At 37.3% G+C, this 15,126-nt stretch overlaps 1 protein-coding gene across 2 annotated transcripts in view; it reads right to left on the reverse strand.

Annotated features, from left to right (window-relative positions):
* Positions 1-925: 925 nt before the first annotated feature.
* The window catches only part of LOC126188985 (F-actin-monooxygenase Mical), a 550,752-nt gene continuing 536,551 nt past the window's right edge, over positions 926-15,126 (reverse strand). For both annotated transcript variants that reach the window (XM_049930777.1, XM_049930776.1), the window contains one exon: positions 926-2,010. In XM_049930777.1, coding sequence (XP_049786734.1) covers positions 1,923-2,010 — 88 coding nt within the window. In that variant the 3' untranslated portion in view covers positions 926-1,922. The remainder of the gene's footprint in view (positions 2,011-15,126) is intronic.

A 15,126-nucleotide genomic window follows, 5' to 3' on the forward strand; every position in this document is an offset into this window, starting at 1 on the left:
TGTTATATCAGACATAAAATCGATTATTGATAGTTTCTTTTTTATACTGAACTTTTCAAATTTTGCATTGTACTCTAATGTAGCACAGTTAAATTTTTCCTATTATCCTTTCTCCATTAGTTATAAGCCTGCAATAAGAGCAAACTCACAATGGTTGAAAAAAAAAAGAAGTTTTGTAGTACAGTTTTAACTATTCTGCTAAGGAAATAAAGAGTATGTGAGATGTAATAATGTCCTGAAGGGAGTGACCCCCATATTGTCCTTAATTTTGGTAAAAATTAAATTAATGATACCACAGAGATTAAGCATTGAGTACATAAGCTGTTGTTGGTCAGTGCTCAGTTCCAGGGCAGGTGCTGCTACATTTGCAGGGGATATTATACACATCAGACACTAAGACTTACACTATCTTTAATGGTATGTAGCCTATCTTGGGTCTCAGAGAAGGGGTCAAACATTGGTTTTAGTCCAAATCTCTGCTGCTGGCTTGGCCTCTTCAACCGATTTGTGAAGCATCTGTCATTTGCAGCATCTGATTAATTCACAATTTCTCCCTTGTATTTTGTGAATACGAGTCTCAAATGCTGCATTTTGGATTGTTGACCATTTATAATGGCCAGATGGTCGCTATGTAGTTTCTCTCGTACATTTTTCTTAAAGAACACTACTCACCATGAAAACTAACTATTTCTCTGTCTTTGGTTTCTTCCCCAGACATTCCCATCTTTTTTTTTCTTTCTGTGCTCCTCTCAGGAATCCCCTAATCTTTCCTTGCACTCAACTACTTGTTCCATCTTAGGATGATCCTTCCATCTTAGGATGATCCTTCTGAACAGACTTAACAAAAAGCTAACGTAAATGAACCAGTCTTTGTTAAAAGTTTTTAATAATTTGAAAAATGTATACAAAGAGTATTTCTATCTAAACAACATTTTTATTTGTTACATATGTATCAAATTGCACTTACGAAATACAAACAATATCTTTTATTTACATATAAATACAACATTAGGCTCTGCATCAAAAATGTCTTTTTAGTAATTTTTACACCTTATTCCAAATGAATTGACATTGCTTTATAAACTGTATTTGCTCAATGCGACAAATAAAAAATCTAAACAATTCAGACATATGATACATTCACATGTAATCTCTTGCTTGGTAACTTCAGAAAAGTGAAGTGGCAGTTCCATTCATGACCATACATACACAAAATGTTTTAAAAAATACATACGTCAAATTCTATTAAAAATACTCCAAAGGAAATATTTCCTGTTGTAGCTCAAGCATTTTGCTATTAGACCTTTGTATAAATTAAAATTATGGTACGTATTGAGCTCGCCTATTCACAAAACTGAAGATAAAAATATAACTTGCAATTATAGAAAATATATTTTATATGTATCCATTTACAAATACTAAAGATGTGATGGACAGAGCACAATAATTAAAAATAATTTAAAGCTACCAACAATGTTTGTCAAGAATAGCTGCAATTTAAAGCTCGTAGTTAGTCATTATAAATCTTACTTCAAATATCACAATGTGTCAGTCAGAATTCACTGCTCTGGTTCTATTTTTTATTTTACTACAGATAAGATAGCGGGACTCCAGTACATTACTCAAAATCAATAGTGACAAATACTTTCCATTCACAACTTAACTGAAATGAACTCCAACTAAAATAAATACTTTTTATGGACATATTTACAATAATAAAATACATGAAGGTGGCAACAAATAGTTTCAGCCATTTCATCATTAATTTAAACCAAGTATCAATAAGAAAACTTTGGTCATAACATTTAAATGAAATGCAAGAATGTTGTTCACATGCAAACAAATAATCTCTACATGCAGTTCTGGCACTGCAGAGCATTACTGGATGCATTTGATCAAAACATAGTCTTATGCTGGGAGAGTCATACATGTGACTCTTTTCTCAAAGGTGTCAGCCGAAGCCCTTTAGCAAGCATTTGTGCTTCAAGATCTCTATCCTCTGCCTGGTACCTGCAATACCAGTATCAATTAATTACAAACAGAACTAACAAAAATTATTGTGTTAGTAACTGGAATTATTGTCAATGTGGAGAATAATTCAAATAAAAATGATAGCTCCCCACAAAGTGTTATATGATGAAAGAAGGAACCTGACATTTAAATACAAATTTGGAAGTAGGTGACGATAACGAATGAAGTCTACATGCTAGTACAACATTTATAATGTGACTTTATTTTGCATATTTTGAGAGTTAACACAGTAGCCACTGCTTTAACTTATTGTGAGTATAAAATGCACATATATTTTACAATTAGAAGTCACTTTATTTACCACTCATTTCTTTCCAATGAACCAAACAATCATTCTCAAACTTGAGACTCACATTCTCTCTCTCTCTCTCTCTCTCTCTCTCTCTCTCTCTCTCTATCTATCTATAATTTGCAGCATGATGGAGAAATGTCAGAGATGTGAAGCAAATCAAGAAATACATTATAACAATGGATTCACATTTGGGAAGTCAGGAAGTCCTCGTAGCCATCCTGACTTAGATTTTTGTGGCTTCCCTACATCTCTTCAGGTGAAGGGCAGGATGTTTCATTATATATACACTAAAATAGCATGTCAATAAATAACAATGCAAACAATGAGAGAAAAAACTTCTGCTTATTAAGTGGCAGCAGATGTAGACGCATACAATTAAAACTAATACAGATGCTTCTGTTTAAAACAATGGTTCTTCTCCCCAACAAAAAAGAAAGATGGACTGGAGGAAATGAGACCATGCAGGCACAAAATCGTTTGGGACACTTGATCAAGGGAGAGACATGACAGTAGAATCAAAGAGATATAAACAATAAAACATTGGCAATGTATTAGATTTGAAAAACTGAAGTTATAAGAATGTATCATTTAAGAGAGTCAATTTTTGAAAAAGTGGAGCTGGAGGAGGGTGGCAAAAAGTCATTAAAAATGAAATAGTCAACTTTATGGCCAATTATAGTAAGGTAATGTAGCGTAAATTCTTATGTGGAGAGTCCCCCGGCACAAATAGCAGAACATAATGCCAGTTAGTATATAACATGGCCCATTTGTCTTTGCTGAAATAGGTTTTGTCAGTTACAGGATTAGTAAGTTGCATTAGGAGTGTGCATAGGAAAAGTATTGTAGTAACACCAATCACCAGTTTCTAAAAACAAGTGTGTTATGTCTTCTTTATTATTTGTATGACCATCAGCTGTACTACAGTTGCTGCTGTTTTAGCTAATTATGAGCAGATGCTCATCTTCTGTCTCAAATAGTGTCAACATTTATTTTTATGTTTCATGTTTCCAATTTGTGCCCATACTATGAAGCTTCTTTGTATTCTATTTATGATAACTCCAGTTCTTGTTTGGCCTCATTTGTTTTCAGTTTTTATACATTATGAACAGGATATACAGCTTAACGTGTTTCATGTTGTTCTTCCATATCTTTCTCTTTATATTCCCAGTACTACATTTGAGACTTTATATTTGTTGTTCATATTCATACCTTCCTCATCTGTTCACCAAGTACTGTTACAACCACATTCATTAGATACAACAAATGTTTGCAGGTCACAAGAATAATATTTAATTGCATATATTTTGTTTCAGTTGAATTTATTTGTAAACAAAATATTGTCTAACAAATTCTAGTTTTCATGAAACCATTGAAAAGCTGGGTCTTAATATCAAAAATGGTTTTCATGAACTTCAAGCAAAATATAACAATTAACCTGATACATACGTAAGCCTTGTTAAACATGTGTATGTTGCTAATGTACAATGTGGAACGTATTTTCATCTTATTTCATCAGAATGATGTGGGGTACTGCTGAGTGCAATTAATTAAACATCCACAGTAGTGTCAACTGCATTTTATGCATATGTTTCGAAGACTGTTTCCAACTTACTGAGTCGTGATCTAGTGACTAGTAATCATTCACTACCATCCTGTCAGCCACACCATGATGATTACAATACTTGTCCTCACTGAGATTAAATTTTGTTGAAGTATGATGAACACACTACCTTGGCCTCAAGTGCAGTTCTCCTGCCATTGAAGAGTCATAAACTAGGCGATAACTGGTAGTACATTCACAATGGAGTATCTGTACAGGATGCACAGAACTCCTTATATACTTCATTCTTTTAGATAAAGATAAGACAAGACATTTTAGTAGCCATACTTTACCATTACTTTAGGTGGTTGCAATGCAAAAGTTGCAGATCGCTGTTGTTCTTGGCATACTGACAGTAGTAATATACACCCTCGTGACAATAACTGTGAAGTTTACAACTTGAGTAGATGACACTCCCTCAGAATTATAAAACTATTCCACCTCATATGCAAGATATGAGACACAGGTAAAATACCTTCAGACTTCATGAAGAAATTAATAAAATTCCAGTTCCAAGGGTGTTGATTGTGAATATTATTAAGCTATCACTTCAATAAGTCACAGTTGGAAAATATTAAGATGAAATACTTACAGAAGAATGGAAAAACTGGTAGAAGTCATCAACCATGGGGAAGTTCAGTTAATGTTCCAGAGGAATGTAGGAACATGCAAGGTAATACTGACCCTATGACTTATTCTAGAAGATAGGATAATGAAAGGCAATCCTATGTTTATAATGTTTGTAGAGAATGTTTTTATAATGTTTTTAGAGAAAGCTTTTGACAGTTGTGACTAGAATAAGCTCATTGAAATTCTGAAGGCAGCAGGGATAAAATACAGGAAGTAAAAGGTCATATATAGATTGAACAGAATTTGTACTGCAGTTACGATTCATAGGACATGAAAGGAAAGTAGTAGTTGAGTAGGGAGGGGGGGATAGAGGGAGACAAAGGGATGAATGCAGTCAGCAAGTTGCAGTAGTTATTTAGAAATGAAGAGATATGCACAGGATATACTAGCATGGAGAGCTGCATCAAACGAGTCTTTGGACTGAGGACCACAATATATGCTGGTGTTGTCAAAGGAGCTACACAGTAGAAAAGCTTCATTATGTACAAATAGGTGAGGTGCTTATGTAGATTGCTGCCATATTCAGTTCAGATATTGATAACTTTGATACAGTTTAAGTTACTTCTGCTTGGCGAGTTGTTTCCTTTATTCTAAAATTTTTTATACATTCTGTGACAGCTTTCATTACCACAGTCACTTTAGTGGTTAGGGATACAAAATTCTATAGACTAAGAAAAAGTCTCTGATTTAAAGTGAGAAAGACACTGATAGCCCAGAATTTGGAGATAAATGGTAAAATATTTTGACTGTTACAGCATTGAATGAGCAGCAGACTCATTTTCAGTAAAACTACCATATCAAAAATACGGGATGGTTATAATGAAAGTACAGCCACTCACAGGGGCCTGGTGTGGGGTGTAATTACCCTAATGCGTTAATGTAGAACCAATTTATGCTGGAAAAAATTAGTTCCAATTTTCACCATCTGGTCCAAATCTGTCACTGTGAATGCAAGAAATTTTTCCATGTGTAAAGGATTAGGAATGGGATGTGGGCAGAAAAGGTTCAACAAGTGAGACTGTCATAATATTGATTTTATTATTAACTGCCACACACAGTTTGTTCAACACGAGCACTAGAGACATTGACGAGATGCTGTACAGTGCTGGATTTGCACCTGGTGGCCAAAATTTGAGCTTTTTTTGTGTAGAGTAAATCGGTTATATATTAACACATCAGCATATCTACCAAGTTTCATTGCCATACAATAATTACAGCCCACAATGGACCTCTATGAGTAGCTACATAAGCACCTCACCTATTTGTACATAATGAAGCTTTTCTACTGTGTAGCTCCTTTGACAACACCAGCATATATTGTGGTCCTCAGTCCAAAGACTCGTTTGATGCAGCTCTCCATGCTAGTATATCCTGTGCATATCTCTTCATTTCTAAATAACTACTGCAACTTGCTTACTGCATTCATCCCTTTGTCTCCCTCTATCCCCCCCTCCCTACTCATCAGGTATATGCTTATAAAAAATAAAAGTGAACAAGGACAATTTGAAAGATAATTTAATCTTGAGCATCTTGGAGAATTTCATATTGCAAAGAGGATGTCAGTCAGGACATATGCAGCATAGTTTGCAGTGGTGATATGGCGAGTTTAGTTTCAGGTGAAGATACTGAAGGTTTTTCTTTTTTTTTTTAATTGTGGCAACTACAGCTGATGTAACAAAAAGATCAACTTCAACAGTCTGAGATACTACAGAAACAGCAGTGGGCTGCTGGAGTGCATAGAAGCAACCTCACTACTGTTGGTAGCTACAACAGCACTGGCAGCATCTACATTTTTGACATTTGATGATTCAAGGAAATTTTTGAGTATAAATTCCAACAGTTCCAGTTGTTTTGCCATAGTAGTAATATCTATGATACTTGGGTTCAGACAATATTTTTATTCCCTGCTCGTAGTGACAACATCAACTGGTTCACAAATTAAAACCACTCTTAAAAACTTGCAGATTGTCCATCACTGTGTTATGTAACATGTTGTCCACTCATTTCAAGACGCAGATGCATGTAGTAGCTGCTACATTAAGTTACAGCTAGTGTTAGAAGATAGTAAACCAGTCATATAAATCCTGCTTTACTAACAGACAATGGTGCCTATAAACTGATTAAGAAATTAATACTCAAATGTCACCTCAATAAAAAATGTGATGTGACAACAGAAATTCTAATAGTAGTAGTCATAATAATGGCAATTATCATAATTCTAGTTTCTAAATTGTAGGAAAAACAAATTTTTGCAATGGCTACCAGTGGAATTGCCCACAGTATAATAATATTTGTTTTATGTCTAACAAACGTGTTATGTGGTAGAGCATTGCATGTGCTTGGTGAATCTGCGTGAGTAGTGCTCACTGCCCATCACTCACTTGGCTCGCAGAAGCATGCAGCTGGCTGTTTCCACACTCGGTATCATCAGCACTTACTCACTGACTGCTGGGAAACGAACTCTACACAATTTTATCTCAAAGTAGTGTCACTAATGGGACCAGCAAGCATTGGCAAGATTTATGATTATAATTTCTCTTTAGCTATTGATTTCCATGGAGAAAGTGAATGCTGTATAGCTGAGATTCATTAAGTATTACCACACTTACAGAGTAGGATGTATAACTAAATGTAAAGTAGTAATGGAACACTGAATGTTGTTGAAGGTCATTGAGTTAGCTGTGAAGGCCTAAATTTGTGTGAATAAAAGCTGATGAAATAATGCTTGCATTCAGTCTCCAGCTAAAACTGCATTGACACAGAGGTATTTTGGACAGAGCAAATAATACAGATTTATGTTGATGGACATGAAAAGTGATTGTAATTGTCTACAATTAACAAAAAAATTCAGTCCAGCTATGCTGTAAGAACTCTCAAGTAAATTGAGCAAATGAACTAATAGGACTCATTACAGTTGATAATATTAACTTTAATGACCACAATGAGAACAGAAATGAGAGGTATAGTGATGAGGGAGAAGTGAGAATTATTTGGGAAAAAAAAAAAAAACCCACTGCAGTGTCCAAGGCGATCACCGGCTGCAACTTTACTCAATTTACGGTGTAATAAATGAATCATAAGAATACTTATAGGCGGACAGTCTTAGCATTTACACTTCCGACGTGGCTCCCATTCAAATGTCTTTGCATCTGCCAGTACTTCTCACCTTCCCCCTGAAAACAGGCAGAAGTACTCTACGTAAGTAGCCACTCTTCATCTTTAACACCTTCCTTAAATTGCTAGCACTAATGGATATGGATGTCTCCTTGATATAGTTATGCAGTTTGCATGTGTTTAAAGGGTTACAAAATGAGTGAATTGAGCAAGAATTCAGTGGTTGCTAATGACAAACATGGTGACTTTTAATCTAAAGTCTCCTAAAACGTTTATGGAAAGCTGCTGATCATTTAAAGTCATTCAAAAATGTTCTAGGATTAACTCACAGTAATCTATCCATTAGGAGATGGAATAGTTTGTAGATGTGATGTGATTGTGTGTGTGTGTGTGTGTGTGTGTGTGTGTGTGTGTGTGTGCAGTTACACAGTGATTTGAGATTGCAAAAATCCATAAGACACACTTGGTTTGAGTACACAAAAGAGTTCATAATATTACATCACACTGTCAACTTTTTTTTATCGAGAAAGTGTCAAGGGGCAATTTGAAGAAGTTTTCTGCTTTTATACACCAACTGCATTTACTGCAGCACTGTCTTACCCACAATAAAAAATAAAAACAGTGTTCACCTGTGTTGCTGGCCATTACCTGAGGAGGCTTACAACATACTACAGACATATGGCAGCCACAGAAAAGTTGAAGAAATCGGATCCCCAGTTTTAAATCTTGTTATGTTGTAAAAAGAAGATTTTATTTTGAACATGATTTGAAAGTTTAAGGTAATGTGGTGTAACGAAGAATTATTTCCAAAAAAACTACAGGAGAATTGATGAATTCTAAATTTTTGTAGAAGACAAAATCTTGCATCATTATCCTAAAATCAAGATGATTTCAGAAGATGATATGTGTTGGTATGCTCTTTAGCTGTGTAGAACATATCTTCTTTAATGTGTTGCAATGGGAAAGCGTAACAAATTAAATAAACTTTCTGATGAGATATTTCGAGCAAAAAAGTTTTCTTGAAAACTAATTTAAAAGCAACAAAAAGTACATTTGTTTAATAAATGATAAAGAATTGGAGCAAAAATGTCACTGGATTTCATATTTATCTATTATCTGTAACGTTTATTGTTCACAGATGACAAATAAATATTTTTATTCATTTAAATGAATAATATTTAGAATAAATATTTTTGTGTGTTGTTCATGAATAAAAAATAATAACTTCTAATCTGTATTCATCACACTCAGGTACAAAGTTTGCAGCCTATGTGCAAGTGACTACATGTGTGTGACATCCACATGGCTGCAGCAAAGTGGTCAGTCACTTATGTTATCTGGCGAGGAAGCCTCAGTCATATTCTGCAACTTCCACCAACAACGTTTGCTAAATGTATTCATGCTGTCTCACACATTGCATGTCATGCCGAACCTGTGGGTGAGACATGTGCTTGCAGGGCACTAACATGCGGCTGCCGTCAGTCAAAGACATTCACATGGGGCATTGCAACCAATTGCACACCATCATACCAGATCCATCAGCCAATACTTAAAGTGGACTCAGGCTGATTTTCTCATTAGTCATCAACTCGGAGGGGGCATGGATTTTCAAGGTGATTAACAATGAAACATGATGGCATGGCAGATGGCTTATTGGCTTTGGAAATGTTGAGTGGTAACATATAGAAATCAGCTTACAGCTTTAAAAGGCTGAGTAACAATCAACATTTACAACAAACATGTTCATAACCAATAAATTTTTTTGTACTGCTTTTAGGAGTATAACTTTCTGGTCAAGACACATTTACTGGTTATAGTTTTCAAATACAAGATTCAGTTAACATCAAACTGAATAGTGTTCTATCTACTGATTTGTTTGCTTTAAGTAACAAATTCTTTGAATCTAATCAGGGTTGTAAACAAAACTTTGAAGTATCATTAACAAACCTAATATGGTTTGCCACTGTTTTCTGAGCTAGGCCTACGTATGCCTTTTGCAGTAAAGGAAGTTTTTAAAGCAGAACTCATTTGTTTACAGGGTTGTGTGCTGTGACAGTAACTGCGTCTTTCCATGGGTGACACCCATTGCTGTAATTAAAAAACTTAACACTACGAGTCGAATTTGTGATGACTAAAATATCTATCAATGTTCAGTCAAATGCAGATATTTATCCGTTTTACTATGCAAAAAAGCTACTGACAGAATTATGAGCAGTAAGTTCTAGATTGAGCTGATGCTTACCTGCAATTACTCTTACATGCAGAATGAAAGCATTTTATGACAATTAGTAAGCCTTTTGTGTTAGGTCAGCATAATGGATATCCTGCTGGCATTGTGAGTGCTCCTACAGTACTTCAGAAATACCACAGCTTATAGAGGGTGGATCGAAGCTGTGAATTACAGGTGTTGGACAAAAATATCAAACATCACTGGAAATGCATGCTTGACCATAAATGCAAATGCTTGCTGAGCCTACAGGTTGTGCTGTTATATTTGATCGTGAACAGCACATGTGCAGAGTCCTCAGTACAGTGCAAGTGTCAGTTATGGTCGGAACATTGTTCTGTGTATTTGTGAATGCATAATGTTGGGGCTAAGTGAATTCGAATATGGGCAAATCGTTTGTGCTCGTATGGTGGGTGCTTCCATAACCAAGGGAACCAAAGGGCTTGGTGTATCGGGAGGCACCATGTCAAAGATTTATAGAACATATATGGAGAGCAGAAATACATTATCCACTAAGTCACAATGTGAACAAAAGTATGTGCTGAATGATCATGACGGATGGTCGTCGACAAGGATTTTGACCAAAAATATGAGGATGATAGGTGCAAAAGGCAGTGTAGAACTGAATACTGCACTTATGAATCCTGTCAGCACCAAAACAATACAAATGGAGCTCCACAAGCAGGGAATTGCAATGCAAGCTGGAATTCCCAAACTACTCATTAGTAATACAGTTGCCCATACAAGGGAAACGTGGCACTGAAGCCATAAAACCTGCACAATGGAGCAATGGAAGAAAGTAATTTGGTTGGAGTTCTTGCTTTGTCCAGGGCTGGTTTTGTGAGCACAAGGATAAATTGTCACATCATCCCTCACCACTGCACTCACCAGATCTCAGTATTATTTGGTCTTTGTGGTCTGCTTTGGAGATAAGGGTGCATGATCGCCCTCCATCTCCATCATTGTTACTGGAACTTGTCCTATTTTGCAGTATTATTAATTGTGTCATTCATCCATTTTCCTGTATGTTGTCTGAATCAACATCATATTTGACCAAGACCCACAATTCACATCAGGTGAGTCCTATTTCTTTTGCCACATCTAATCACTGCTCCCTTTAATTCCCTTTAATTCAGCACCAGGCTCAGAAGCAGCATGGTTGTTCAGAACATTCAGATCTCAAATGAAGAAAATAATGAAGATGGCAACCACTCTTCATGTACATACACACACATGTATAGTCATAGCACAGCAAAACAGTTGCATAGTTGCAGGCTTTGTTACCTTCCCCATATCCTGAACTCAACTTACTGAGCCTAATTCTCATAGTCGCACCTTTACTACAGCATGAAGCTGTATCCTGGACTTGTACATATGACAGAGAAGATTCAATGGGTCATTATTGGTCATTAGGGTGTCAAATGTTTAATCACAATAAGTTATAGAAGTGGTACTCATAGATCTGTCAGCAACATATGACACTGCCAACCAAAGAAGTTGAATAGAAGGTTGAATTCAATCACTAATGACTACTGTTTAACAAAGTTTACCCATCGTTTGCTGCAAAGTAGAAGGTTTCTTGTCACTTTGCATTATAGGATGAGCAAAGAGAGGACCCTGAAATAGTCTCCCTTCGGATTAGTGTAGTGGTTCCTCTACTGCACAATAATTATTTATGCTGATGATATAACAAATGCAGTTCAAGGCAAAACCTTTGAGGAAATAGAGATGAAGCTGATGGCGGTCTTTGAAGATGATTATCACCTAAAATCAAAATCCCAGAAAGATGCAGATCTACATCTTCCATCTGGGAAACCAGGATGAAGTAAATATTATCTGGAGTGGTGAACAACCACTATAATATTCCAAAGCATCTGGGAGGAAAGTTGAATCATAGTCTCACATTCAAATATCATTGCCTAGAAACAAAGCTAACAGTATCTGCCCAGAACATCATCCATCAACTTACTGGCACCGTCTGGGGCTCACAGCCAAACATGCTCTGTATATCTGCCCTGGCACTATGCTTCTCTGCAGCAGAATACGCAGCACCAGTTTGGTGGAATTCCACAAACGCCAAACCGGTGGATAAGGCATCAAAAGAGACTGGGAGCATTGTGACTAGCTGCCTATGACCAACTCCTGCCACCAAAATTTATCAGATTACGGGTACAACACTATCTGACATCCACAGAAAAATAGTTGCAGAAATGGAGAAAATGAAGCACGAAATTGATTCCAGACACCCTCTGTTAGGATATGAACCCCAAATGCCTAGGTTGAGATCAGTGATGATACTCATGCACATATCAATAACTCCATCAGCACCTGGATCTCCCAAAACAACTATGCAAAATACATTAACTAGAAGGGTATGGGAGAACATAAAAAAAGAAACTTGCTGTGGGCTTTCACCTAGCTTATGTGAGAGGAAGGCACAAAAACCAGTTGAGGACGGGAGTGTCACGGTGCAAGGCAAACCTCAGGAAGTGGGTCCTCATGGATGATGAGTCCTGTGAGTGTGGTGGGAGCGCCATCATCTCAGAGCCCCAGTAAACAAACCAGACCCCACTGCAGCCACCAACAACTCCCCACCACCTCCTGAGTTTCCACACACTACCCGCCTCTGTTCTGGCAAGGCATGGGTCAATCAGTGCCTGCTTTACAGGCCAACCATGCTATGACCAATACAGCTAGTGGATGAAAAATACTGAAACGAGTTTTTTTCAGAAAAATGGAAAGATTGGTACGAAGATGAATCAAATATAAATGGGATTTTTGTTTCTAAGCATCAACTGATGATAGTACAGGATCTGAATGTCTAATGTTATTGGATGGGGCCATTAGGAATGGGGAGAGCTGGGCATTACGTACTTTGAACACCTTCGTCAGTAATGCTCACAGTGTCACAGCAACAGGTGCACACGTCCACTGTGCAATGTATGATAAAATTTCTTGCTCGTGAAGGAGTTTGGGCAAGAGAGATTTTCCAGAGATTGACTGCACAGTTTTGTGAACAAACGTTATCAAGGGCACATGTGTTTGCGTGGCATAAAGATTTCAAGGAAGTCCAAGAACATGTGGAAAACCAACAACATGATCGCTGTCATCCAACCGGCTTTACTGATGAAAACATTAATGCAGTCAGATTAAGTTATGGGAACTGTCAAGTGATCATCACAAATGACCTACAGTTCTGTAAAGTGTGTTCCTGATGGGTCCCTCACTTTTTGATTGAAAATCAGAAGTTGAGACGTTTGGAGGTCTGTCAGAGGCTTACAGAAAAGTCTGCAAAATAAAGTAATGCGGGTCCACTACTACACTCTTAAATCCAAACAAGCCAGCAAGGAGTGGCAGAGAAAGGGGTGGGGACCCAGTTAAAGTCAGCTGGCAAGGTCCTTTCAACTGTTATTTTGGAGTGGCGAGGCATTTTGCTCAGTGATAGCATGAGCAATGCACAATTGGTGCGATCTGATGAAGAAGGTGTGGAATGCTTATCGCCACAAAGGATACGACCAACTGATTCAACAGGTCATCCTCCTCCACAACAATGCAGGCTCCATACTGCAGCTCTAACAGTCTCCAAACTACAAGGAATGCACTGGACTCAATCCTCCTTACATCCCAGACCAATTGCCCAGGGATTTCCATTTATCTGGATTGCTTAAAGAAGCTTTCGCAGGGCACTGTTTTGTAGATGATGAGGGCATGGAGGAGTTCATGTGGAATTGGTTCCTGACGTAACCAGCTTCTATCTAGGCTGCTGCGATAAAACACCTTCCTTCTCACTGGGAAAAATGTATTTCTAAAGTGGCAACCTGTGTGGCAAAATAACTGTAACTGCTTTTCATTTTTCAATAAAAGATTAAAAAATAAAATCCTGTTTATATTTAATTCACCCTTGTAGAAGTCAATCTTGGAAAAGATCAGTTTCAGTTCCAGAGAACACATTAAGCAATATTGACATTACACATTATCTTACAAGAAGAGGTTGCCAGGGGTGGGACTGACTTTTTGAAACCATTTATATGGTTGGGTTGCGTTGTTTTGGGGGAAGAGACCAAACTGCGAGGTCATCGGTCCCATCAATTTAGGGAAGGATGGGGAAGGAAATCAGCCGTGCCCTTTCAAAGGAACCATCCCGACATTTGCCTGGAGCGATTTAGAGAAATCACGGAAAACCTAAATCAGGATGGCCGGACGCGGGATTGAACCGTCGTCCTCCCGAATGCGAGTCCAGTGTGCTAACCACTGCGCCACCTCGCTCAGTAAACCATTTATATGGTTGTGTAGGTTAGGGGCCCAGGTATCGCACACTGCAGCCATTCACCCTGCTGGGCCCTAGTTTGTGAGCTACTGAAGAAAAACATATTTTGGAATTTCAAGTGATGGCCTAGAGCTTTAAAAATAATAGCAGTTCTGTGACTGGTGGCACAGCATAATGATACATAGATTTCTCACATGCAGAAGGCTGAGGGTTTAAATCTCATCAGGTGCTCTGAAACTGTAATTTTTAAATCTTTATCAAAATGACTGTGATCTTTATTTTTATTCAATTAATTGGTTAAAATATTTTATTTCTAATTCTTATTCACACATTTTTAATAATTTTATTATTTTTATGATTTGCTTTCACTTGTTCTTGTGTAAACTATTTTTCTTGTATTGATGTCACTCTGTGACCAACACATTTCATCTCTTTTTTACGGCCATCTGATTCCTTGTAGTCTAGTTAGAACAAGTAGTGACCTTGAGGTTGAATTTTCAAATGTTTTGGATTCTGTGGATTTTCTGCCGTTTGACTCTTCCCTGGAGGCTTCACCCCTACCACTTCTGCAACAGCCACAGGTGCATATGGACACGTTGAAACAGTTGTTGGTTACTTTGACATGGGCTCAACTGTTGGTTGTTCACCTGCTGCTGTTGTCCCCCATGACGAATCCGCAGAAGACTGGGACACTGATGAGAAATGGCTTTGTCCACAGTTTATGGCATTTTGCGTGGTCGACGCAGATGTCTATAAGGCTCTTTTTATCATGGATACCCACTCATATGTATCACTTACTGGTCAGTTAGAGGCTTTTTTTTTTGAGACAGTATGTGTAATCTGTTGTTCTCCTATCACTACAAGTGTACAATGTGGTTGCTGTGCATGTTGAATTGTACCAGTGTCACAAACAGCTCTAGCATTCCTATTGAGCTTGGGTGGCCGAGTCTCACTGCCTCAGTCGT

The sequence above is a fragment of the Schistocerca cancellata genome, chromosome 5 (assembly GCF_023864275.1).
Source record: "Schistocerca cancellata isolate TAMUIC-IGC-003103 chromosome 5, iqSchCanc2.1, whole genome shotgun sequence".
Taxonomy (NCBI): domain Eukaryota; kingdom Metazoa; phylum Arthropoda; class Insecta; order Orthoptera; family Acrididae; genus Schistocerca; species Schistocerca cancellata.